Source organism: Cryptococcus neoformans (genome assembly GCF_000091045.1).
Source record: "Cryptococcus neoformans var. neoformans JEC21 chromosome 4 sequence".
NCBI lineage: Eukaryota > Fungi > Basidiomycota > Tremellomycetes > Tremellales > Cryptococcaceae > Cryptococcus > Cryptococcus deneoformans.
In genome coordinates, this window is record NC_006686.1 from 503,420 (window position 1) to 525,000 (window position 21,581).

A 21,581-nucleotide genomic window follows, 5' to 3' on the forward strand; every position below is an offset into this window, starting at 1 on the left:
GAATGCAAAAAACGCTCTTTCTTTTTCCACGTCCCACTTTTGTACCCTTCGGCACCTCCCGTGATGCCCGCCACACCCACGGCAGGAAGCCGCACGGTCGTGTGCACCTTGCCGCTCTGATTGGTTGAAAGCCACTCCGCTCTGCTCCAATCAGAAATCACGAGGGATCAAGGCACAATTCTGATGTCAGACCCTGAAAGTAAATCATGTCAGAAGCACAAAAAGGGCAGAACAACCGAGTACTCCGGGATTGTGAATAAACCCTCATACGTCATACTTGCTTGATTAACGGCGAGATACGAGATATGGCCAAGATGCGATCTCTATCTTTACCTATCTATGGTCGATAGAAATGAACGTGCGACAACATATATATAAAGAATTATTTATATAAATAGCAAGTGAATGCACTAACAGAACTTCACGGCGAATTACACACATTCTTGCATCTTGCTATATGCTTTCGGAGAGCGAATATTTATCTAGTCATTCGACTTATTTCGTGGGCCATGTCGGATAACTTGATCAGCGCGCCAACACCGAAAGTTAGCGTATTAAGTTGATCGTACCACCACGTTGTTGAATCTACCATCGCCACCACCTACGCACTGATGATTACAAAAAATTCATGAGAAACAGTCGCTGGGTATGAACTGCTACTAATATTTCTTGACTGTCTATATGTAGTTTTTCACTTTGACATACCGTTGGGTGTTAGTTATTACACATATTTATTTGCCCGTTCTTAGACGGAATCAAATTTCCCTAACTTTGTATGACGATATTTGAAACCCTTTATTTTTTGACTTGTGTTGACCTTAACTCTGTAGTTTTACCATCAATGAATGGAATTACATAATCGATACGCGACGCGACTTCCAAAAACATGATGGGAATCACAACACTTCACCGCAACGAACGAAACACCTTCCGTTCAACGAATTCAAGAATTGCCTCTTCCTACTACAACACGTCATTTCCATTGTTCACTTCAAACTTGGATCACCATTTCTAGAAATTCTACTGCCCACCTTGGCAGAAATGCTCTTGAGACTTATTCTATACCTCCCAATTATCGTCATTGGGGAGATCTACAGAATAGTTCAGTAGTATTAATGATTCCCGTATGCTTATTCACGTAATGCGGTGTTGTTGTACTCTGGTGGGAGAGCCAGATGGAGGTTGTTGAGGGGCTTTTCCCTTCGTTGATTTGCTGGAAATGAAGATAAGATCCTATTAGGCCTGGCGCGTCGCGAAGATGTGCCACAGAAGCGAAGATGTCAGAATGAAATGCAAGTTATTGTTATGAGATATCTATATATGATAAGAAAGAAAAGAACCATAATGGAATCTAATAGAACGTACAAGAAAGCAGTCACCCCACAAGCGTTCTCTCCCCCAATCTCCGTGTCTCCTGCTCCCAGTAACTCGCTCATCCACCTATTGGCCAACTTAAAAGGATGATGTGACGATAGTTAGTGGGGAAGAGAAGTTATATATGCGTTGAAAGGTCGATTTGACACAGTTATTCAGAACATATAAGACACATGCGTAACTAAAAATCTAAGGCTGGTCTTAATTGTTCACATAACATTATGATACCACTTCCCACCATCACCTCTCAGCTGTCGCTTGTTGTGGGCATAGCAGAGTTAATAGTTATAATGTTCCTCCTTCATCCCGCTTTTACCTTACCTTGGCATCAAACATTACATAACAGCAGGACAGAGAGATGGGTAAAAAACGGGTTAAGTTACCCCTCCAGCAGAAGACCACGCAACTATTTTAAAATGTCCCGATATCGTTGATGTGGGTGTTGTTCACCATTTGTCCATCCAGCACGGCAATGACAATCATTACCTAATGTTGGCCCCAGAATTTGATCCCATTCTTGATACACTGCCTTCACAGCGCCTCCTCGCGAGTTCATAGTGCATGCTGTATTTCAAAATAGTATCCTTTTAAGCCCTTAGCTCAGACGTCATGCTCCTTTAAAACTTCTTTGGCATGTTGTTTAGCCTCGGGGGAGACTTTGGGATTGTGCAGGGCCCTGAGACAAATTGTCAGTTTGGTCATCAACGGCAGTGCATCTTGAAAAGCTGACGCCTTGTACCCCCCTGCAACCCTATGGTCATGCTCTGTGCTACCACCACCGGATTTGTGCTTCTTCTCATATTCCTCGATTGCTCGTCTGGCATGGGCCTTGGCCTCTTCAGAAGTCTATCGGGGAAGTCAGTTAGATCTTTTCCTGAAATATGGCAAGTGAATGTAGACTAGCCTTGGGGTTTGCAAGGGTACTGTAGAGCGTCGCGACAATCAGCCTCTTATTTCACCTTGTGAAGGAAATCTCAACTGATGAAGAGGGGTTTACTTACGCCTTGTATCCGCCGATAACATGATGCTCATGTTCCTCGCTCATTATTGCAACGTGTAAGTGGTAATAGTATCTCGTTGTTTAGTAATAATAATAATAGTCAGATGTATTTATTATTGGGAAGAATCCTACTAGGCTTTTTGGCACCATCATCTGGCCCGCTCGGCGCCTTTTATATCATATAAAAACTAGCTGACTGGACTGGGGAGGACCCTTGATGAAGAAAAATGATTCGCAAGCCTTTTGTTGTTGTGTGTTGAATGACGTAAACGTCTCTGGGTGATTCAGCAACATGCAGAATTGGATTACTGACGGTGATGCGTTCTTGAGTCATTTGATGGAGAGAAATACAGCGTTTTTTTGTATGGGAAGAAGTCGCGTCGTGCTAAGTCCTCAAGAAGCTTGGAGCTTATTAGAAGGTCGAGGGCCACTGCATGAAGTCCTGAGTACGTAGCTGCATAATACAAATGTGACCAACTACTGTTGTAGCAGTCAGCAGATCATCGCATTAGTAATCTTCTGCTGTGGCAGGAGGCGGAAAGAGCTGAGAGACGCGCCAAAGAACTTCCCTTTTTGCTCAAACAGATAGAAGCAGTTTTCTTCGATCTAGATGTATCTCTCTTTACAGATGGAATGTCGGGAGAACCAAGCGAAGAAACTCACATGACAACGAAGCGTGGTGGAATTAGGATGTCGGCATTACAAGATCTGTTTAGAATATAAAAAGTGTACAGTGACAGTAGTAGATGCGACCACCTGATATATCACGGCGCGTTTCAACACTTGCCGGGTTATTCCAGATACACCCCCAGCCCCCCCTCCCTCTTCCCATTGACGTGCTCTCGCGGTTACCGCCGGACTCCAACCGCTCCCCCATTCGCTCGCTCCTTGCGTTGCCTTTACTCTCTTGCTCCTCTTCCTCCCTTCCTTCTTCTCTTTCTTCCTTTTTTTTTCCCCAAAGAAAGGTGCATTATTATTGTGTTTGTATGATGATGACGTTTTTCATCCTTCTAAATTGTTCGTACAAAATCTTCTCATCATACAACCCGAAACGCGCTTTTCTTCACCAGCTACAATATAACCCCAGAGCTCACAGCTTCCTATCCCTCATCTCCTCCTCCCACGCGCGCTTAGCCAAAGATAGCCTGACTACCGACCCACGCGCGCGCTCCACCATCTTTGACACCCAACTTTTCGCTCTCTACCTTGCCAGCCAAGATATCAAGTTCCGCGGCCATTGTGCCCAGTGCTTGATACCGTTTCCTCTGAGCCATACCACTGATCTGTTGTTAGCCTACCCTTTCCCGACGCAAAGAAGATTGCTCACAATCGGTCAAGCACCAGTATGCCATTGGCCTGATCTATCTTGCCTTTAATTTTATCATCCAAGATCAGAGATACCACTAGACTCTCAACTTCACTTCTGTGAATGTTCAGTTTGTCCGCAAGAGAATCAAGTTCAAGACGAGTGTAAGGCTTGATGATATCGACAATGTATTGAGTGCGGAGAGAAGTCAAAAGGTCACCGACAAAGTGATCAATGAACGGGTCGTTGGTGATGGTAGCTTGATTAGCTTGAATGGGTAATCAGCTGTTGCAGGCCTCGCCGTAGACAGATAGACTCACCTTTCAATATGCTCTCCGCTTCCTGCACATCGCGCCTTTGATAAGCTGAAACAAGGTTCGTCATAGCCACGATTTGTGGGTCGTTTTTGTATCTGCCAAAATGCCAGTTAGGGGAGAACAGACTGTTTCCTGAAGAGAGACACACGGTTTGGTTTCTTGAGAGTCAAATGGATTGATGTCACTGCCCATAAGCATGGTGTTGAGCACGAGATATTTGAGGACCTGTATTCTTTGAGCAGACCCTGACTCGTCGTACTGTCTGAAAGACTCAAAGAGGTCCTCCGACGCCTTACCCCATGCCTCTACCGGTTAAGTTAAGCGAATGTAGGATATACGCAAAGTTGGCAACTTACTCTCTTGCATCCACATTTTACCACCGCACTCTTTGATAACGCCCATGATGCGAGGGTGAGGGATGGCGTTCCGCACTTGCATGGCAGCATTGTAAATGGCCTACCAGTGTTCCAGTTAACTTGTCGAGCGGAGCATCTAATGAAGCATTTACCTTGAGCTTTCGTGTCTCCTTCAAGTTGCTGTACATTTGAATCTCCATGGCATAGACCTCAAGCACTTACAGCAAATCAGCAACCGGAAAAGACATTTAGAAGAATGCTCCCTCACATAATGAACCCTTCGATTGGTCGTCAGACGAGACAGAGTTGGCAGCAGGAGCACATGTGGCGTGGAGTGATTGAAGGATCTGCCAGTTGTAACCTGTTAGCTTGACGTTAAAAAAGTGCGCAGACGGCACAGGAACACAGACCGGATGAAGACGGGTGTATTCCTTTCGGTCTAACCAGAGCTTAGCAAGCTTCAAATTACACTTGGTTGATAATCGCTGAAGCCGCCATCGTGTAAGCAGTTTTCACCACATGACAAGGCCATATATGCCTTACCTCGTTCTTCGCTTCATCACATGCTACTCTAGTAACCTCATAGAACTTCTCTAAAGTATCTAAGGGCACTTTCGGAGCTTTTGCGGCGTGCTGTCTTCTGCGTCAACCAATGGTTCTTCTGTGGCTATATTTTAACCAACACCGACCTTTCCTTCTCCACCCACGTAATCGAGAATATTATTGATCGTTTTTTCGGCATAATTCCTGGTCACATTGCTCTGTAAACCATCAGCAACTAATTCTGTGGGATTCGGGCGCAACTTCAACAAACTTTAGTATAGCCGAGAAGCTCTCGATAGGTTTCTAAAGCCTTCTCGGGTTCATGCAGCCGAAGATAGTTCATTTTTGTCATCTGCTTCAACGCTTTAAATCCCCTTGATGATATAGCCAAATCAGCTTTGACTTTCAGTGTCCGAAAAGATATGAAGGACCTACCATTCTCCCTTCTCCGGTTGGTCATCGACAATTGTTCTAAACGCCTTTAATGCACCTTGTGCGTCATCTTCTTTTAAAGCTACGCAGCAGATCAGCACAATGATTCAACACCTGGTTATATGGGCTCACCTTTTGCCTTGTAATACTGATTCTCAACATCTCCAACGGCACCTTCTTCGACATCATCGTCATCATCATCGTAATCAAAGTCGTATTCCTGCGAAAAATAACATCAGCGACAAATTAGTTAGGCAATGCCCCAATGCCTACCTCATCATCGGCAATGTCCTGTTGGTTGGATAGCTTGTGATTAGCTTGATCTTGACAGTATTTGCAGAAAAGTACGAACATCCATCATAAACTCGTCGTCAGACATCTTAAATAAGTCTTCTTTTGTTGTCGGTTTGAACACTTGAGGGGATGTTTGTAGGTTGTGTAGTGATATACCACGTCCCTCTGTGGCTTGCGAGTCAAATTGTTGGTATACTTGCTATGACAACGTTTGCGAAATGGCTCAACTGCAACTACTATTACTTTCCTGTGACTTTTGAATTCCGCTGAGATGAGACAACGGATCGCACACCGAGCCACCATGTTTCTAACACTTTTAATTAATAAATAGTCAAAAGCCTCGGTTTAGCGAAGTTTGCTGCACAACCACAAATAACATTACATAATAATATCCACTACTAGTATGTACTACAACTATTAATCTTCTTCGCTTCTTGTCGCTTCTTGTCACTTCTTGTCGCTTGTTGTTGCTGCTCGTTCGTAACTGTATCCTCTTATTGCACAACTATAAAACCCAGCAAAGCTCCGAGCCAAAATGACGAGATCACGTAAGTCTCCAAGATACATACAGAACACACCTAATTCGGCTCAGACGCCAAAAACAACACCACTCAATCTACCCTCACTCACTACGAACGATCCCTTCTTCGTAAAGACGGGGCCGCTCGACGGATTGGCGGCGACTCATTCAAGCCTCTAGACGCTTGTTATCTTTGCCTCTCGCAAGTGACAGATCCAGTAGCTTGTTCCAGAGGCCATATCTACTGCCGAGAATGCTGCTTGTCAAACCTGATCAGTCAAAAAGCAAGCATAGAAGCGCAGAAACGTGAGATGGAACGATGGGAGGAGAGGGAAAGAACTGAAAGGGAGGAGGCTAAAGCGAAGGCAAGAGAGCGGGTTGTTCAAGATTTTGAAAAGGGAATGGCCCTCGGGAGTACAGGTGGGAGAGGGATCGTGAGGAATGAAGAAGCAGAGAAGAAGGGAGAGAATGGTGTGGGGAGCAAGTTCAAGCTTGACGAGAGCATAGTCGAGAAAGTTGCGAGAGAAGCAGAAGAGAAGGCTATGAAGGTACTAGAGGAGGAACAAACCGAGGCTAGAAAGGCAAAGCTTGCCGCGTTTTGGTTGCCAAGTTTGACGCCAGAAGCAAAAATGGGACCGATGAAAGACATTAAACTACAAACTCTTTGCCACGTTGGTGCTCAACCTCATCCCATATCGTATGTCGTCTACATAATCCATTTCATGTTGATCCATTCTGACGTTTGATTAGCCGCAAAACTCTTCTCCCCGTCATTTTAACTTATCCACCCAATTCCAAAGTTAAACCTATTTGCCCTTCATGTTCCAAAGAACTCTCCAATGCGAATACCTCATTCCTTCTTTCATCCCGCTCTCCCTTGGCTTCCACTGACATCGGTGGTGAGGATGGACGAAAAAAGAAGAAGCAGAAAAAGGACAGAGAAGATCCACTCGTATGTGGACATGTGATATGTCAGACCTGTACAGATACCATCGTCAAGCCACAAGGAAGATGTTCAGTTTGTGAAGCCAAAGTTGAGGAGGAAGGAAGGATACCGCTCGGCAAGGAAGGCACTGGATTTGCGGCAGCAGGGGGTGCAGAAGTGAGAAAGTCGGTCACTGCTTTTAGAGTGTAAGAATGGATGTTGTATGCATATCTACATGCCACAATCATGATATGACAGATCCTCCGGGTCATAAAACATATCAATTTGTCCTTAAGCCTCTCCCAATCATTATACCACCCATCAATAACACGGCAGTGAACATGTAAAACACCCTCCCTTCTCCTTCCCTCCCGGACTCCGGACTCCGTGGGTCGGGTGGGGAAGATAGGAGGTCTCGCAGAGGTAGGAAGAAAAGAGCCACGAAGAAGTTGGTCACCCAATTGGTGGAGACAGCCAAGCTAGAAAGGGCCGCCACGGCCTAATGATTTAATCAGCTGCTGCGATTCTGCGACAAAGCAGACAGCAGCACTCACAGGAGGAGGCACTAGCTCGGAAATCAGTAAGAAGGGAACTGGTCCTAAGCCAATGGAGAACGAGGCAACGAAAGCTATAATAGAGATGGCACTCATTATTTGATGGTGGCCATTAAGGCCAATGGCGAGAAGTATGCTGGTAGCTGCCATGCCGATGATGGAGGCGAGAATGAGAACCTTACGTCCTAGGTACTATCTTGCGTTTAGTTCATGGTTCCCTTTTTGTCACTATCTACTGCACTTACGTCCATCAATAACATGGCAGGCACCGTCATGATTGCGTTTACGATTGTAATCCCGATACCTACAAGTCCTACCGACGTAGGTAGAAGTGGTCTTAAAACAGGAGTCGAGTAAAACATAACGGCGTTAACCCCAGAAAGCTGCTGGAGAGCCATTATAGCTGCACACAAAAGGGATGGTCCTCGGAGAGAGGGATTGGAAAGGATCTGACGCAAATTGAGTTGGACTGTTTGTTGTGAAGACGGAAGAAGAGGAGATGCTGCTATAAGTTGATTAAAGGTACATGTCAGATACAAATGCAAATGAATTGGGCTTACCCTCATCATGTAATTGAGGACGTGACTCAGATTCTGGATCGAAGGCTGAAGACTGGGTAGGTCTGCTATGCTCTTCGCTAGACACTGAGATCGTTTGAGAAGCGAGGATTTGAAGCACCGATATAAAGCCTGAGATGGAAACAACGTATCGCCAGCTACCAGGAACATCTCCTTTCTGCTTAAATGGTTCAGCCTGCGCGATGTATGGTAATAACATCGCAATCCCTTACCTCACCCGTTAGTAGCAATCCTGCGGCCTGAGCGGAACAGATGCCCAAAACGATAGCCATTTGGTTCATTGTCCCGATTTGCCCGGACCTGTGGACTAGTTCTTTCGACGATTTGGCAATAATCGAAAGATAAGGAGGAACAAGGGAAATGGCGAGACCTGAGGACACACCAGTAACGAACCGTCCTGCAGCCAGAATGATCCAATGCGGAGCTAAAGTCATTGCGGTGGCGCCGAAGAGATTGATCCATCCTGTCAAAGATATACCTCCTTTCAATCCATACTTGGACACGATCCAAGGATTTGATAGACTGCCTAAAAGACCGCCAACTGTAAATATGGCGGTTGTGAAAGCGTATAGTGATTCTGAAAGGTACAGGCATTGGGGAATGAGTGAGGAGCTGGATGGCGAGGTACACGTTAAAGAGAGGGCCGGGAAATTGAGTTCGGAAAGATGAAATCCATCTAGAATGGAACGAACCATGTCAGTTTTTCAACAGAGTTGTCAATAGAAGGTATGCAGCTAACAATACCAGGAAGAGCTTGTTGCCGTTGTTCTAAGGTCAGCGTCTGCACAGATCCGAGAGCCGGCGCAACTGGTGAGCAAACTCACATACAGGCCCAGAGGATGGGCAAGTAAGGAGAGTTGCTGGGCATACTTGCTTGCTGTTATGTATATCGTTGTCTTGACCCTACCCTTATATGATCATTCTTACAGCAAGGCAGTAGCAGTGTTTCATACATGTATTATTACTGACTTCGCACAGGCATCGTCGCCTGTCGCTATTATTATCATTTATGTTGGCTTTTACTGTACGCTGACTGCCGGCATCTGGGGGTGTCCCGATCTCTGCCACGAGCTGAATTCCCGTATATTCCCGCGCTTTTGGTCGTCACAGCCGTTGTTCTCTCTCGTGAATGTTCCCATTGACCATCATCTCTCTTTCTATCAACTAAATCTCCATATTCGCAACCACAATGTCCGACCCCAACGACGGTATGTCCAAACTCCAGCCCAGTCTATTATCAGCTTTCTCCTGCGGCTTTTCGCTTCCCAACCCCCATTTCCGCGTACAACGCTCCCGCGCTTGCCGCCTTGTCGAGTCTTGATAGTTCGCGCCTTCGTCGTGTTCGATTCTCTCAATGGTCCGCAACAATCGTACCAGCACAATCAGGATATTTTTTGATGCGATCTGTCATGAGACCCGAAGAGGGGTGTCGAGAAACCAGTCTTGCAACATGCCGGTTGAAGGCTAGCGCTCAGATATACGATGAGGCAGCCATGATTGTTCAAGGCCGCTGTCTTCTTTTTCATGATCAGCATAAGCGCTCGATATCTGTACCATCAGTTTTCTACTCTCGCCGCGGTCCCGCAATTCTGCCACTTTCCGCTTCATGACGTTTCAACCATATATACCCGCCTAACCCGACCCGACTGACGGCTGACTCTTGTTCGACAGTCTGGAAGGATTCCTCTGCTACCAATGGTGCTCCTGTCGATTCTTATGCTAGGGAGAGCTCTCCTCGACGTGAAACTCGAGGTGACGATGCCAGGAGCCCAAGAAGGGATAGGAGTAGGAGTCCTGCCAGGGCCCCTGAGAGGGCTGATAGGGGACGGTAGGTTTAATGTTATGTCTGCAATGCAAGTAATATTGCTGATCTAACAGCAGCGGTGACGGACCTAACACTGTCAACCAAGGTAATAACCTTCACGTCAGTGGCTTATCTCGTGCCGTTACCGAGCGTCAGCTTGAAGATTTGTTCAGCCAAATTGGCAAGGTTGCCAAGGTTCAGATCATGGTTGACCCCCACTCTCGTGAGTTATGATACGCATGGGGTTAGCAATTTTTAATGAAGTATCAGAGGAGTCCCGTGGCTTCGGTTTTGTCATGATGGAGTCCCCGGAGGAGGCGCAAGCTGCAATTGACCAGCTTTCTGGCCAGAATGTCGAAGGCAAGAGCATTACTGTTGCTCATGTACGTGCTTTGAGACATTTACGTAAGTAGGATATCTACTGACGGCTATATTAGGCTCGACGAGGTCGAGCTCGTACACCCACTCCTGGCCGATATCATGGTGTGAAGGCCGATAGCCGACCTCAGCACAGCTCTTATGACAGGCCGTACCAACCTAGGTCTTACGACTCTCGATACTATGACCGACCTCCTCCTCGGGCTTGTAAGTGATACTCATTGAAACACTTGGGAAACGTAGTAGCTAATGAACCATAGACGATGAGCGTGACAGATATGACCGTCGGGACCGGTACGACGACCGAAGGTATGACGATCGTTATGCTAGAGACCGGTAAGTAAAGGAAGCCACTGACGAATAGATTTCCTTCTGACTCGTACTCCAGATACGATGACTACTACCGAAGCAGCGGTGGTGCTCCGTAAGTTTAACATTTCTCTGACAGTGTCGTCATCTCTATCTGGATCGAGCGTTTAACGCTATGTTTTCTTCCCCGTCTGACTCAGCGACTCTTATTACTACCGTAGCGAACGCGACAGTCGTTACGAAAGGCGAGAAGAGAGGCCCAGATACGATGAGAGGCCTAGGTATTAGGTGTGCCACGGGAGGTGAGGAAGAAAATCGCTCTTCGGTTGTGAAGTATTGTGTCTCAGTGGTGTAGGCGCGATATGAAATAATGCTCCTTTTGCATCTAGTTTTCCTGTGGAGAATCATTGTGGATGTTGCAGACCTTCTATATATGCTAACGATTGTACTACTGACATTTGTAACAACGAAGAAACCGAAACACAATAAAAACAACGGTCTTCACCACAAGGGAGGCGTCATTATCTCTCCAGATGCTAATGGCGGCACACTGGAAGATCTTGACACTTTTATATCTCCCGACTTGCCAAACAACATGTTCAGCAATCCTCTACCTCTACTCGTATCTCTCGGCGCACGTTTCTCGAAATGATCTCTCGGTCTATGCCCTCTATTAGCATTGCCCTCCAAACGTATATCGACAGGTGTCAATGCATCGATGATCGTTGTTGTGGCCAGTGGCAACTTGGTGCTGGTGCTGATCGGTGAAAGAGGCGACGGTACGTTGCCATTCCTGTAGCCAAATAATAAAGACGACCCATCATCTTTACTCCTTGCTCTCCCTCTCTCTGGCTCCAACTCCAACTCTTCTTCCAATCCACCATTAGGAATTTCCACCCCTTCTGTCACGCTTGGCGCCAGACTTGGCCGCCGCACGGACATTGGTGACAATGCAGGATCGCCAACTCCGTGGTGCATCCCCAAGGCTCCATCATGCTTAATGTCAAGCGCTTTCACCAGGACAGAATATGCTCGCTGGTCAGAAAGATGGATGTGAATTTTGGATTCGATGCTTGATAACCTTGCAGGATACTGGTTTGGTAAGGTGAATGATGAGTGGGCGTGGGACAAAAGAAGACTAGGGCGAGCACCACTTGCTTTGCGAGAGATGGACGAGGCTCGACTGGGCGGACGATTGAATATTCTGCTAGCAGGTGTTTCAGAGTCGGATGGTGAGCTGCCTAAGCTCACGTTCCGACTAAGGGGAGACGGAGGAACGGTCATATTCATCATTCCAACAGCGGCGTTTGTACGGTGAGTAGACAAGGCGTCTTTAGAAGCAGGCGCCAAAGAAGCTGCACGTCGAGGGTGAGGGCGTGCTTGAGGGTGGCGACAGGCAGAGGCTGAACGTTGTGGATGTGCTGGACGAGGAGTAGTGTGTACTGTTGAGTTGGATTGGGCAGGGGTTGCAGATGTAGAGGTGGAATTGGTGGAAGATAAGCTAACTTGATGTAAGGTAGTAAGGTCTAAGCCTTCTCGAAGTGAGATGAAAGTCTCAGAAGATGCTCGACTTCGCCTATCTCTGTCAGATAGCGGCGATCTCTGATTGTTTTCAAACTCTACCTTGATGTAACATCTCAACAGCTTATCGCGCCTATTTGAGCCCGCCTTATCCCCAAGAAGAACTGGTGAAGGCGAGTGTGACTTCTTGATTGGTGGCACAGAGACGGAACGGCCAGCAGGAGATGCGCCAGATGGCTTATTTAGTCCCTGTCGGAAGGAGAAGATAGAGGGAAACCAGCCTGTCAGAGAAGATGGACTAAGTGGAGCTGTAGATGATGCGGTAGATGACGGTTGATTCGGTAGCGGAACTACGATCTGGAGAATAAAGGACGGGCTGGATGAAGGATCAGATGATTGAGGAGGAGTAGGCATGGTCGCCGAATTTGAGATCTGCTGTGGAGGAAGGACATGATACAGTATGCCCGCTGAGCGTAAGAGATATTTTATGTAACTCTTCACCCGACGTTCACTTTCGCCCAAGGGATTGCTGAATGAAATCACCCCGGTCTTCTTCTTGATTATTTCTTCCTCTTCCAGAAAAATGGGTAAAGTGTACTTGACTTCTGTAGGGATGAAATTAATCAACTTGAACTTTTTTTCCACTTCTTTTACCTCGTAACTCGCAACCTTCTGTCGAGTTTTATCTCCGATTTCATAAGCTCTGAACTTTTCCATTCGCCTCACTCCATCAATGTCCAAGAAATCATCCATAGCTTTCCGTACTCTTCTCCACTCATGTTTCTCGAAATCCACGTCAGTGTCCTGAGTATTTGCTCTGTCATATCCGTTCATTCGCGCTGAGCGGGACAACGGTCTTGGTCTCCAAGGACTGTGACGAGGATAGAGCTCGTCGAGCTCTTGCAAACGATCCATGGCTCGTTCTCGCATAACGTAGGGAGATGTATGTTTTGGACCGAGGGGAAACCGGACTTGTAGAAGTAGAGAAAGGAGAGTGAGAGCTATGCACCAGATATCGAGCTCAGGGCCGTAATACGTGATTTCCCCTGGTGGTCGCGAGAGAGCCATCACTATCTCTGGGGACTGAGAAAAGATCAGTACGTATGCTTGGAAATGTGTCCTTGGACTACGTACATGAAAGGCGGGGCTGCCACAACATGTCGACAATTTGGGTTGACTCATAGAAAACCTGGTTGCAAGACCAAGATCTGGCAAGGCTGTTAGCAAAGAAGTGGGAGGGGAGGTCTAGTACATATTCCCTTACCCAGTATGATGATGTCTCCGCTATCAGCATCTACCAGGATATTATCGCCCTTGAGATCGCGATGACAGACTCGTCCCTTTTCATGCAGCGTATCTCTCACACAGGAGACGAGTTGGTCGAGAATGTAGGCAGCTCTGGATGGTGTAATAGGAAGAGGGTGTGTGGGAAGTGGAACATGGTTGGTGGCGTACTCCTCTATGAATCGTTGATCAGCTTTTATCAGCTGTCGCCGGCTGTACACAGTCAAATATATAGGGGCTCACCGACGAGGTAGAAATGCCCTTCAGTGCGAACCCAGCCTTCCACACCAATAAGACATGGATGCCGCGGCAATTCGGCCAACAAAGTGGGTTCACGCAGCAGTCGAGCAGATATAAGTGGGTGATGGGGATACAGAGGGGTATGCTTGAGAGCATGCTGATAGTACAGAGATCAATGCGTAAGTTACAGCATACGTATTATTTGGAATGGTAGCTTACATAGTTTCCGTCAGACCCGGTTACTTTGTAAACAGTGCTAAACTTCCCTCTTCCTAATACTCCTTCTGAGGAGTAAGGTAGATACGTGAACTCGGCGATGCCATTTTGGAGTAAACTATCTGGTGTAGCCATCGTCACCGGCTCTTCTTTGATCTGTGTACCCATATACGTGAGTTTTTCTTCAACACATAAAAACAGCCTTTCACTGCATGTGCACGGGCGACCTAGAGCACTTACCGTCACAATGTCTTCCCATTTCGTCGGGATAGTAGCCCACGCAGATGGTGACTGTCGCCGTTTATTGCTTCTTGAGGGACTTATACCTCTATGAGGGGAGGCTGAGTACACATAAAGTGTCCCTGCGCCGGGGTACTGGGTCTCCTCTGTCCTTGGCATGGGATAATAGGGTAATATTGGAACCTTAAAAGCTCATGTTATCGGAAATTGCCGTAGTTGAGGTTAAAATAGCAGTCGTTGCAATCTCAGGACGAAAGTTTGAGAAGTGATGAATGGAATGTGAGGGCACTTGTGCGAACAAAGTGACAAGGGAAAGAAGAGTGTGAAGTTGATTATTCGTGTACAATTTCTGCTTGTTGTTACTGACCGCTTCGTGACAGAACATGAAATGTAAGACGGAACGTCAAGGCCGATGTCGGACGATGTCGTATCTGAAAAGTATGGACAAGGTGGGAAGCGAGCGGGGAGATGGCAAGTGAGGGCGGATGGTAACGAGTAAGAAGGCAGATGCAGATATGCTTGATGCGGAGGAAGCGTGCGGGCACATGAGTGGCTGGAGATTGAGCGGTGCCATCAGTTGCGGGCCGCTGGAGATAAGAACATGCTTGATAAGCAGGGGCCGGTTGGCAGCGGAGACCCCAAGAAGCTGGTGTCAACACATTACGTCATGCCGCCCCGTCAAACGCACAACAGCCGCCCCAGAATCACTTTCCATTGGCTCAGACAACAGCCGCCCCGTAATGGCGGCGGTAGGTTCTCTTTATCGGCATTCCACCATTACGTAACGCTAGAGAGAGACTCGAACTCGTCGCTCGCCTCAAAACCCAAGATGCGGTCTCATCGAGAAGATGGTGAATGCATAGCCTCATGCGATATAATGGCACAAACATAGACCGTGGCTACTACTGAGATATACCAATTCTACTAATAGAAACATACGTTAATACCCTCGCGCTTAATCTGCATTGACAGAGCCCCGGGTCCATATGAGATATTACTTTTTGCCTTGCTACATCTGAAAACTTCAAACTTTGATCCACCCCTTTTTACCCACCCACCCATCTCTCCCCCTGAGGTATCTATGCTCTAAGAGCACCTCTGCGCTAGGTCTGTCTCCCACTTCCGGCTCCATGCATCGCATCACAAAATCTGCAGCATCACGCAACTTCCCTCCGCCATCACTTTCCTCGCCCTCTTCTTCGTGCCCTGCTCCGCACCTATCCATCAGCGCAGCATAGGCTTTGCTATCGGGCGCAAGACCGTGGAGCACCTCATCGGGTAGCTCAGAGAAAGGCGTCTCGCCAACCAGAAGGACATAAGTGACCACGCCCAACGCCCAGATATCTTGCTCCTTCCCTCCGTACATCTCGCCCCGCAAAATCTCTGGCGAAGCGTAGTGCAAAGTTCCAGAAAAGGTATCCCATTTTTTGCCTGGTCTCCAATGTGCGGCAGAACCAAAATCTATGAGCTGACAATGTCCAGACCCGTCGAGAACGACATTCTCATCCTTGATATCGCGATGGACAATGCCATTGGCGTGCAAGAACTGAACGGCGTCACTAAGCTGGCCTATAAGCGAACGGACCTCGAAGGACTCGAGGCCGGAGGGCTGTGACTCCACACGGTCAAACAAGTCCATCCCATTGCCAAAGCAGGGCATGACCACTGCAGACTGCGTCAATATATTGTCAACGACTAGGCAGAGTCATACTTACGGTAGTAAAATTCTTTATCCTCAAAGAAATCAACCAACTTGCAGATGTTGGGGTGACCCCTCTGTGGCGAAGACTTAATCTCTTCGGCAATATGCTTTTGAGTTGAAGTGTACAGTCTGCCATTTTCTGAACCAGACCCTGGCGAACCCGGCGTCTCTAGCGTTGAGACAACTTCATTGTCGGATCTAGATGCTCCGTCTGGCTTAGTAGCTCCAGACCGAGAACGAGCAGGATCCCATGGATTCATCTGCTTCGGTGGAGTGTACAGAAGGTGGCGAAGCTGATCCATGACGTGGACTGTGGGCTCGTTAGTCATGATTATTTTCATACATCATACTTGAACTCACTCTCGACGGGGATCGGACCAAGCACCTTGTGTTTTTTCCAACAATCTGCCAAGATTCTTGCTTTGATAATGTATTTAATGATGACTTCATCCTGCAGAAACAATCAGCGCAAGAACGAATCGAGCACCGTAATACTTACCCCCACTGGCTCTCCCTTTGGCCCCTTCAATTTCGCCCTCATGACCAGCCCGTAAGCTCCTTTACCAGCCTCTTTCAAAATAACATAATCATCAATCCCACGTCCTCCCATTCCTCCGGCCTTCTCCTCTGTAGGGGTTCCGCATTCGCTCGGCACACCTGTGCTGGGTGCGATGCTGAGAGTAGAATCAAGCCTTGAGAATGAATGATGCTGTAACGTGGCGCTGGAGGGGCGGGATAGGGCGGGTGAACGAAAAGGGGAAAATGCCTGAAGTGAAGGACTTTCGGGTGGCTTAGAGGATGCCGGAAGAGAGGTCGATGCCGGAAGAGTAAAGGGTTGAACCACCCTACCGGCAACGAGACTGACACGATTGGTATCCCTTTTACGGGTAGAACGTGGTGACTTGGGCGGTACTGCGTCTCCAGTTCTAGGTGAGCCAGGCGGCGCTAGACCCCGAGCATAGTCCCGAATACTGTCAAGAGACGTTGCCGGCGGTTCGGGAAAAATCGGTGGAGGAATTTCACCTGTAGGAGTCGTATCGTGAGGAGTAACAGAAGTCGTTGAAGGAATAGAATGGGCATCCTCAGCCACTATAGGCTCCGCATTGAGCGGCGAGGGCTTGAACGGATGAGTGGGGGAAAGAGAAGCCTTTTGGTTGAGCTTGCTTTGAGCTTGGCCGAATCCGCTGTCAAACGGATTAGGTGGCTGCATTCCAAGCTTACTGTTCTCCAAAGGATCGGCCGAACTCGGTCTCTCCAGTGCATCAGGATCAATCCTCACATCTGGTATTGGTCCTTTCTCTTCCTCAACAAGCTTCACAGATTGTATATTACCTGTACTGTTACTCTTCACGTGGTCCAACCCTAACCCATTTCCAATCTGTTGCACGCCGCCGCCCCAACCGTCGTTCTTCGATAGTTGATTTTCTGCCTCCAATTCTTCGTCCACCATTTTTAATAGCTTCTCCCTTTCCAGTTCACGTTTCGTTTTAGTACGCGGTAAGGTCGGAGCTTCGGGTCCATGTACTGCACGCAATGAGTCACGATTGCCAATACTGTTCCATCTGACAGGCGGGGGAGGATGGTCAGAGTTGCGTACGACATGATCATTACTGCTCAAAGTTGGCGCTGTGTTTTCCAGCCCAAGAGCACCATGGCTCATTATACGACCGTCAGGAAGTTGCGACTCTTCAGCTGTAGACGAAAAATCGAATGGTACCACCGAGCTCGCCATTCTGTCTGTGGGATAAATGATGGGGCTTGCTGAGATGATGTTGGGTTTAAATGATGGTTTGGCAGAATCATCAATTTCACCACTCTTGCCAGATGGAGAACCGGGATCAGGAGTATGATAGTCTTCGGGGCCCAGATACTCTGCTGAGATCGTTGAGCGAAGAGCAGGTCGCGCCGAAAGGAACTTGTCAGAATCGCTCTCGAGACTTGCGTGCCGACTATGTTGGTTCTGGGCTGCATCTTCGCTACTGCCGCCACTAAAACTTGTTTCTTCTTTCGACTCATGCAATGTTTTCCATTCGGGCATGGCTTGAAAGTCCTTCCACTCTTGTGTCGTGGGAGTGAATACCATAGCTGCTGGACAAAAGTGTTCTTGGAAATTGGTTTCTTGAACCGTCCCATTGGGGCAATTAGGAAATGTGGGAGGTAGACGTGATTGTAAAAATTGCTGGTTTGGAGATAGAGATTTCGAAGTTCCTTGCAATGGGGGACCAATGCCGTGTTGTGGCAAAGACAAGCTGCGTGGAACGATAATCGGGGAAGCTGAGTGTGAGGCAACGGGGGAAGGTTCAGGGGATGCAGTGATGGAGCCAGTGCGGGAGGACGGGTGTGAATGCAGGTGATGATAGTATCGTGCGCTTCATGGGGTGAGTTTAGGTTGTGTTGAGAAGGGGAAAACGAGAAACTTACGAATTGTCCCAGAAAGATGCCTCACCACCTTCATCTGTGCTTTCGTGTCGGCCGCCTTCGCTAACTATCCTCTTCCATCCATCATTGCTCCTTCCGCGTAACCGTCTTCTCCGGAGTGATTCATCCTTATCAAAATCAGCTTCCTCGTCCAACTCTTCCATTTCGTCATCCTCAACAAGATCATCGTCAATCCTTTCGACCACTGACATAAGATCACCGTGGCTCTTGCTTCCCGATACTGCGGATTTCATCTTGATTGATGATCCACTCGCTGCTCTTACACGCGACATTAAAATCCCAGACCGATGTCTCCTTGGGTTTGGTGGTGGCGGTATGGGTCTCGACGTAGCGTGCGATGGGCCGGCATGGTCTAATTCGTCGCTTTCTAAGGAAGGTGGGAAGGTATCGCTCCGTCTAGGGAGCGACATGTGGGTCGGCTGCGGTGGCGAAGATATTACAGCACTGGATTCAGGACTCAACTTGTAGCCTGTGTTGTGGCCACGATCCCGCTGGTCGAAGGAGATGGGCGACAAGCCAGAGCTCAAAGCGTCAGCAGCGTTGGATGGACTGTTTCGATGTAAATCGTGAGGAGCAATGACCGTGACCACCATCTTGACCCTTGACCTGTTACTGTTATGTATGCGTGTCAGCAAGAGTCGTCAAAACGTGTTATAATGGAAGCAGATCTGATATCCGACGTCGACAGGGAATATTGTGTAGGGTCGAATCACGCGGATACACCTAACTATAGCCGCCGATCAAAATTTAGAACGTTGTTGATGCTGTTGCCCGACAGTCCACAGCAGGGCTATGCACCATGCCCTATCACCGAGGATAGGGATGTTGTCATAATATGTGAGATGAGGACGATAGGGTCAGGGGATGGTGATTGGTAGATAGACTCTTAGCAATACTTGAGAGCCAAGACAGGGCTGGGACAGACCAAGGCTTGGGAGATCGCTGGAAGACTTACCAGGTATTATCGTCGAGTTCTTAGATGCTGGAAAGGAACGTATGCAGTGGATGAGGTGGATGGAGGAAATGGAGGTGGCTGGAGGTGGTTGGAGGTGGATGTGATTATATAAAGTGGATGAATGAATACAAGTAATGCGATTATAGATGTTCTGTTACGGCAAAAATGTCGTGCAACGATCCCGTCATAAATAAGCAGAAGAGAAGACGAGGAGGCGGCTGCTGGTGGAGTTTAGCCACCGAACCGATACCCGGCACCCCAAAAACACCTTTATTAATATGCGTTATGCATATGCTTCTTGTTCCGTATGCTGTTCATTCTTCGCATTTCCCAATTCCCATTTATTACTATGTCTGCCACCTTGTCTCTACATCCCTGACTCCAGGTTTGACCCCGAGCAAGTACAAAAAGAGCTCGTACAACTAAAAAAGCTAAATGAAAAAACCCAAACAGCGAGTCACTCGCGATAAATGGGAAATCTGGCCATCCCCGTCCTGCCTTCTCATCTTGCTGTGGAGGCCGTGGACTGAGAAGGCGAAGGTGAAAGCGGAAGCCAGCATGAGGTAAGGGATGTTGCTGAGGGGACGTCGAGGGAGAGGCTAGCCTTGGGCGCTAATGACGAGCTTTGACAATGGTCGCAGCTGACCCTCATACCGTTGCCATCGACTTCGGTTTTATCTTGCCTGCAGATGTAGCCATGCAAACGGGGTGATAAGGATATACAGACGCAAAACCATAGCCCATACCGGAGCCAACACCGATCATGCCCTGCGCTAAATCTTTCGCAAACATCTCTCTACCTTTTCCCTCTTATGTCATGGACCGAAGCTCGAAGCTTGTTCTCCTCCTCAGAGCCACTCTTTATGCCCTTAAGTCAAGGTATTGGGTCAACGCTGTGGATATGACTGTGGATTGAAGCACGCGTCCGCGAGAACCTCGAAACTGGCATATCTCTAGATTTGCTAATAAACGCTGTCAGCGTCCCTTTCCACTGCAAGACGAGCTTACTGCCGGCGCCTCCAACTCTCCCCCTCTTGATAGCTGCTGTCTTCCCCGCTTTCTTCCTTGCTCTGTTCGCGCGACTTCTTTCGCGGCCCAGATCAAGACACCTGAGGCACTGTGCCTTCGGCTTCCCCCGTCAGCAGGCAAAGGGAGATATGCGTGACAGGTTACGCAGATCATTTAGTTGGTGGTATATAATCAGGGGCGACATGGAAAGATGCATGGATAAAGAAGGAAGCCCATTAAGTAGGTGCATGCATGCCTAACTGTAACTGTTGTAATCAGCGCCCCTGACGAGGATGTGCCCTGGAGAATTCCTTGCGTTTTCACCCCAGAGGAAGATCCGGTGCAGGACATCTGTACAGCTTGACCGTGCCAGATGTATCGAATCCACCGGCTGCCACAACCATTTCGACCTGTACGCAGCCCGAGTCAGGAAAGTTAATCTGAAGAAACCGTGACAAAATCGTGACAACGCGACGACCTTTACCAGGAGTGGTCGCCGCCCGAAACAATGAAGTCAACAAAACAACTCACAGGATGGAAGACCAATGAAGCAGAGCTTGGCAAAAAATCTACAGCTCGATGCCTGGGCGTGTTATACGCGGGTGGCACAGGGATACTAATCTTAGCCAGTCTCCGGGGCTGCAATGGATTCTTGAAGCCGGTGATTTCAAGGTCTTGCTTGGTCGAATATGGTGTGATTGCCGTGGTTCTACGGTCTCCGTCAGTCTGATTGTTTTTGATTCCTTCCATGACCTACCGAGCAAGCACAGGAGCACCAGTGTGCACGGCCAACGCCATTAGACCTTCATTTCTGCGCGGTAATGTATATAGTGGCTCGTCTGGCTTTCTCACATCCCAGACCCTGACTTCACCGTCCATGCTATACCTATGTCAGCTTCTCGGCGTTTCTTCGAAATAACATAAACTGACCTTCCACTGACCAATTCTCTCATGCTTCCTTTTTGCAAGTGCACACTTTGAATCCAGATCTTATGCTGCCTCCAAGTCCTCAACACCACTTCCCCAGCATCTTCCGCACGCTTGTCAAACAGTCTAACGACACCGTCACCAAAGCCTGCAACAAACACATTGCCGTCTGGTTCGTCAGAAGAAATGGCAGTAAGATTAGATCCAGCTTGCGTAGCAATATCCTATATACGTAATGAACAGACAGTTTCGGGTAAAACCTGACCAAAACTCACTCGAAGATGCCTCTCCACGGTAGCGTCCCATAATCTTACGACCTTCATGTCACCTCCAACGAGTAAGTGCCCCTTCTGCTGCTC

At 47.9% G+C, this 21,581-nt stretch overlaps 8 protein-coding genes across 9 annotated transcripts in view; 2 read left to right on the forward strand and 6 right to left on the reverse strand.

Moving 5' to 3' along the window:
- Positions 1–868: 868 nt before the first annotated feature.
- CND01870 (hypothetical protein) lies at positions 869–2,505 on the reverse strand. Its single transcript, XM_024656984.1, has 4 exons — positions 2,376–2,505; positions 2,279–2,297; positions 2,105–2,220; positions 869–2,050 (listed from the first exon to the last, which is right to left on the reverse strand). The coding sequence occupies exons 1-4, from the start codon at positions 2,417–2,419 to the stop codon at positions 1,975–1,977; spliced, it is 255 nt and encodes an 84-aa protein (XP_024512797.1). The 5' UTR covers positions 2,420–2,505; the 3' UTR covers positions 869–1,974.
- An 856-nt stretch (positions 2,506–3,361) lies between these two features.
- On the reverse strand, positions 3,362–5,930 carry CND01880 (endopeptidase, putative). The gene is made up of 15 exons (XM_570240.1): positions 5,681–5,930; positions 5,602–5,619; positions 5,461–5,548; positions 5,332–5,410; positions 5,168–5,270; positions 5,043–5,114; positions 4,897–4,986; positions 4,764–4,838; positions 4,622–4,700; positions 4,506–4,570; positions 4,354–4,453; positions 4,146–4,302; positions 4,001–4,092; positions 3,702–3,948; positions 3,362–3,652 (listed from the first exon to the last, which is right to left on the reverse strand). The coding sequence occupies exons 1-15, from the start codon at positions 5,705–5,707 to the stop codon at positions 3,505–3,507; spliced, it is 1,440 nt and encodes a 479-aa protein (XP_570240.1). The 5' UTR covers positions 5,708–5,930; the 3' UTR covers positions 3,362–3,504.
- Positions 5,931–6,065: 135 nt separating this feature from the next.
- Positions 6,066–7,305, forward strand: CND01890 (conserved hypothetical protein). The gene is made up of 3 exons (XM_570238.2): positions 6,066–6,170; positions 6,215–6,839; positions 6,893–7,305. Exons 1-3 carry the CDS (start codon positions 6,158–6,160, stop codon positions 7,275–7,277), a joined length of 1,023 nt encoding a protein of 340 aa, XP_570238.1. The 5' UTR covers positions 6,066–6,157; the 3' UTR covers positions 7,278–7,305.
- Positions 7,277–9,146, reverse strand: CND01900 (vacuolar membrane protein, putative). Its single transcript, XM_570236.1, has 7 exons — positions 9,024–9,146; positions 8,939–8,952; positions 8,412–8,875; positions 8,182–8,356; positions 7,867–8,126; positions 7,622–7,813; positions 7,277–7,566 (listed from the first exon to the last, which is right to left on the reverse strand). The coding sequence occupies exons 1-7, from the start codon at positions 9,065–9,067 to the stop codon at positions 7,348–7,350; spliced, it is 1,368 nt and encodes a 455-aa protein (XP_570236.1). The 5' UTR covers positions 9,068–9,146; the 3' UTR covers positions 7,277–7,347.
- A 204-nt stretch (positions 9,147–9,350) lies between these two features.
- Positions 9,351–11,071, forward strand: CND01910 (conserved hypothetical protein). Of its 2 annotated transcripts, none has more exons than XM_024658475.1 (8): positions 9,351–9,407; positions 9,871–10,027; positions 10,081–10,226; positions 10,274–10,386; positions 10,441–10,588; positions 10,642–10,717; positions 10,770–10,805; positions 10,891–11,071. In XM_024658475.1, the coding sequence occupies exons 1-8, from the start codon at positions 9,389–9,391 to the stop codon at positions 10,976–10,978; spliced, it is 783 nt and encodes a 260-aa protein (XP_024514329.1). In that variant the 5' UTR covers positions 9,351–9,388; the 3' UTR covers positions 10,979–11,071. The 2 variants fall into 2 exon arrangements, with proteins under 2 accessions (XP_024514329.1, XP_570425.1); XM_570425.1 differs by having other exon boundaries at positions 10,912–11,071.
- Positions 11,063–14,718, reverse strand: CND01920 (conserved hypothetical protein). The gene is made up of 6 exons (XM_570465.2): positions 14,192–14,718; positions 13,955–14,107; positions 13,739–13,892; positions 13,476–13,670; positions 13,346–13,419; positions 11,063–13,294 (listed from the first exon to the last, which is right to left on the reverse strand). Exons 1-6 carry the CDS (start codon positions 14,348–14,350, stop codon positions 11,192–11,194), a joined length of 2,838 nt encoding a protein of 945 aa, XP_570465.1. The 5' UTR covers positions 14,351–14,718; the 3' UTR covers positions 11,063–11,191.
- A 315-nt stretch (positions 14,719–15,033) lies between these two features.
- Positions 15,034–19,464, reverse strand: CND01930 (conserved hypothetical protein). Its single transcript, XM_024656985.1, has 6 exons — positions 19,288–19,464; positions 18,315–18,944; positions 16,393–18,262; positions 16,254–16,344; positions 15,907–16,203; positions 15,034–15,856 (listed from the first exon to the last, which is right to left on the reverse strand). Exons 2-6 carry the CDS (start codon positions 18,923–18,925, stop codon positions 15,216–15,218), a joined length of 3,510 nt encoding a protein of 1,169 aa, XP_024512733.1. The 5' UTR covers positions 18,926–18,944; positions 19,288–19,464; the 3' UTR covers positions 15,034–15,215.
- Positions 19,465–19,587: 123 nt separating this feature from the next.
- Positions 19,588–21,581, reverse strand: part of CND01940 (conserved hypothetical protein) — a 6,360-nt gene continuing 4,366 nt past the window's right edge. The window contains exons 10-15 of the mRNA XM_024656986.1: positions 21,498–21,581; positions 21,226–21,446; positions 21,053–21,175; positions 20,827–21,004; positions 20,296–20,705; positions 19,588–20,249 (exon numbers count right to left, since the gene is read on the reverse strand). The exon at positions 21,498–21,581 is cut by the window's right edge and continues 125 nt beyond it. Of these exons, the coding sequence (XP_024512732.1) occupies positions 20,616–20,705; positions 20,827–21,004; positions 21,053–21,175; positions 21,226–21,446; positions 21,498–21,581 (696 nt within the window). The 3' untranslated portion in view covers positions 19,588–20,249; positions 20,296–20,615. The remainder of the gene's footprint in view (positions 20,250–20,295; positions 20,706–20,826; positions 21,005–21,052; positions 21,176–21,225; positions 21,447–21,497) is intronic.

Bases quoted from the DNA above. Each gene is read 5' to 3' on its own strand.
- CND01870 (XM_024656984.1), bottom strand. From the start codon at position 2,419: ATGAGCGAGGAACATGAGCATCATGTTATCGGCGGATACAAGGC. The intron at 2,051-2,104 runs GTCAGCTTTTCA...AATTTGTCTCAG, and splicing joins GTTGCAGGGGGGTACAAGGC to GGCCCTGCACAATCCCAAAG.
- CND01880 (XM_570240.1), bottom strand. From the start codon at position 5,707: ATGTCTGACGACGAGTTTATGATGGAT. The intron at 4,987-5,042 runs GTCGGTGTTGGT...CGCAGAAGACAG, and splicing joins ACGTGGGTGGAGAAGGAAAG to CACGCCGCAAAAGCTCCGAA. The intron at 4,839-4,896 runs GTAAGGCATATA...TGGCGGCTTCAG, and splicing joins GTGATGAAGCGAAGAACGAG to CGATTATCAACCAAGTGTAA.
- CND01890 (XM_570238.2), top strand. The intron at 6,840-6,892 runs GTATGTCGTCTA...ACGTTTGATTAG, and splicing joins GCTCAACCTCATCCCATATC to CCGCAAAACTCTTCTCCCCG.
- CND01900 (XM_570236.1), bottom strand. From the start codon at position 9,067: ATGCCCAGCAACTCTCCTTACTTGCCCATCCTCTGGGCCTGTAT. The intron at 7,814-7,866 runs GTAAGTGCAGTA...AACGCAAGATAG, and splicing joins CTGCCATGTTATTGATGGAC to TACCTAGGACGTAAGGTTCT. The intron at 7,567-7,621 runs GTGAGTGCTGCT...TTAAATCATTAG, and splicing joins CCGAGCTAGTGCCTCCTCCT to GCCGTGGCGGCCCTTTCTAG.
- CND01910 (XM_024658475.1), top strand. The intron at 10,718-10,769 runs GTAAGTAAAGGA...CTCGTACTCCAG, and splicing joins GATCGTTATGCTAGAGACCG to ATACGATGACTACTACCGAA. The intron at 10,806-10,890 runs GTAAGTTTAACA...CGTCTGACTCAG, and splicing joins CGAAGCAGCGGTGGTGCTCC to CGACTCTTATTACTACCGTA.
- CND01920 (XM_570465.2), bottom strand. From the start codon at position 14,350: ATGCCAAGGACAGAGGAGACCCAGTACCCCGGCGCAGGGACACTTTAT. The intron at 14,108-14,191 runs GTAAGTGCTCTA...ATGGGTACACAG, and splicing joins AATGGGAAGACATTGTGACG to ATCAAAGAAGAGCCGGTGAC. The intron at 13,420-13,475 runs GTAAGGGAATAT...CAGCCTTGCCAG, and splicing joins CGGAGACATCATCATACTGG to ATCTTGGTCTTGCAACCAGG.
- CND01930 (XM_024656985.1), bottom strand. From the start codon at position 18,925: ATGGTGGTCACGGTCATTGCTCCTCACGATTTACATCGAAACAGTCCA. The intron at 16,204-16,253 runs GTGAGTTCAAGT...ACGAGCCCACAG, and splicing joins TGGTCCGATCCCCGTCGAGA to TCCACGTCATGGATCAGCTT. The intron at 15,857-15,906 runs GTAAGTATGACT...CGCAGTCTGCAG, and splicing joins GGATAAAGAATTTTACTACC to TGGTCATGCCCTGCTTTGGC.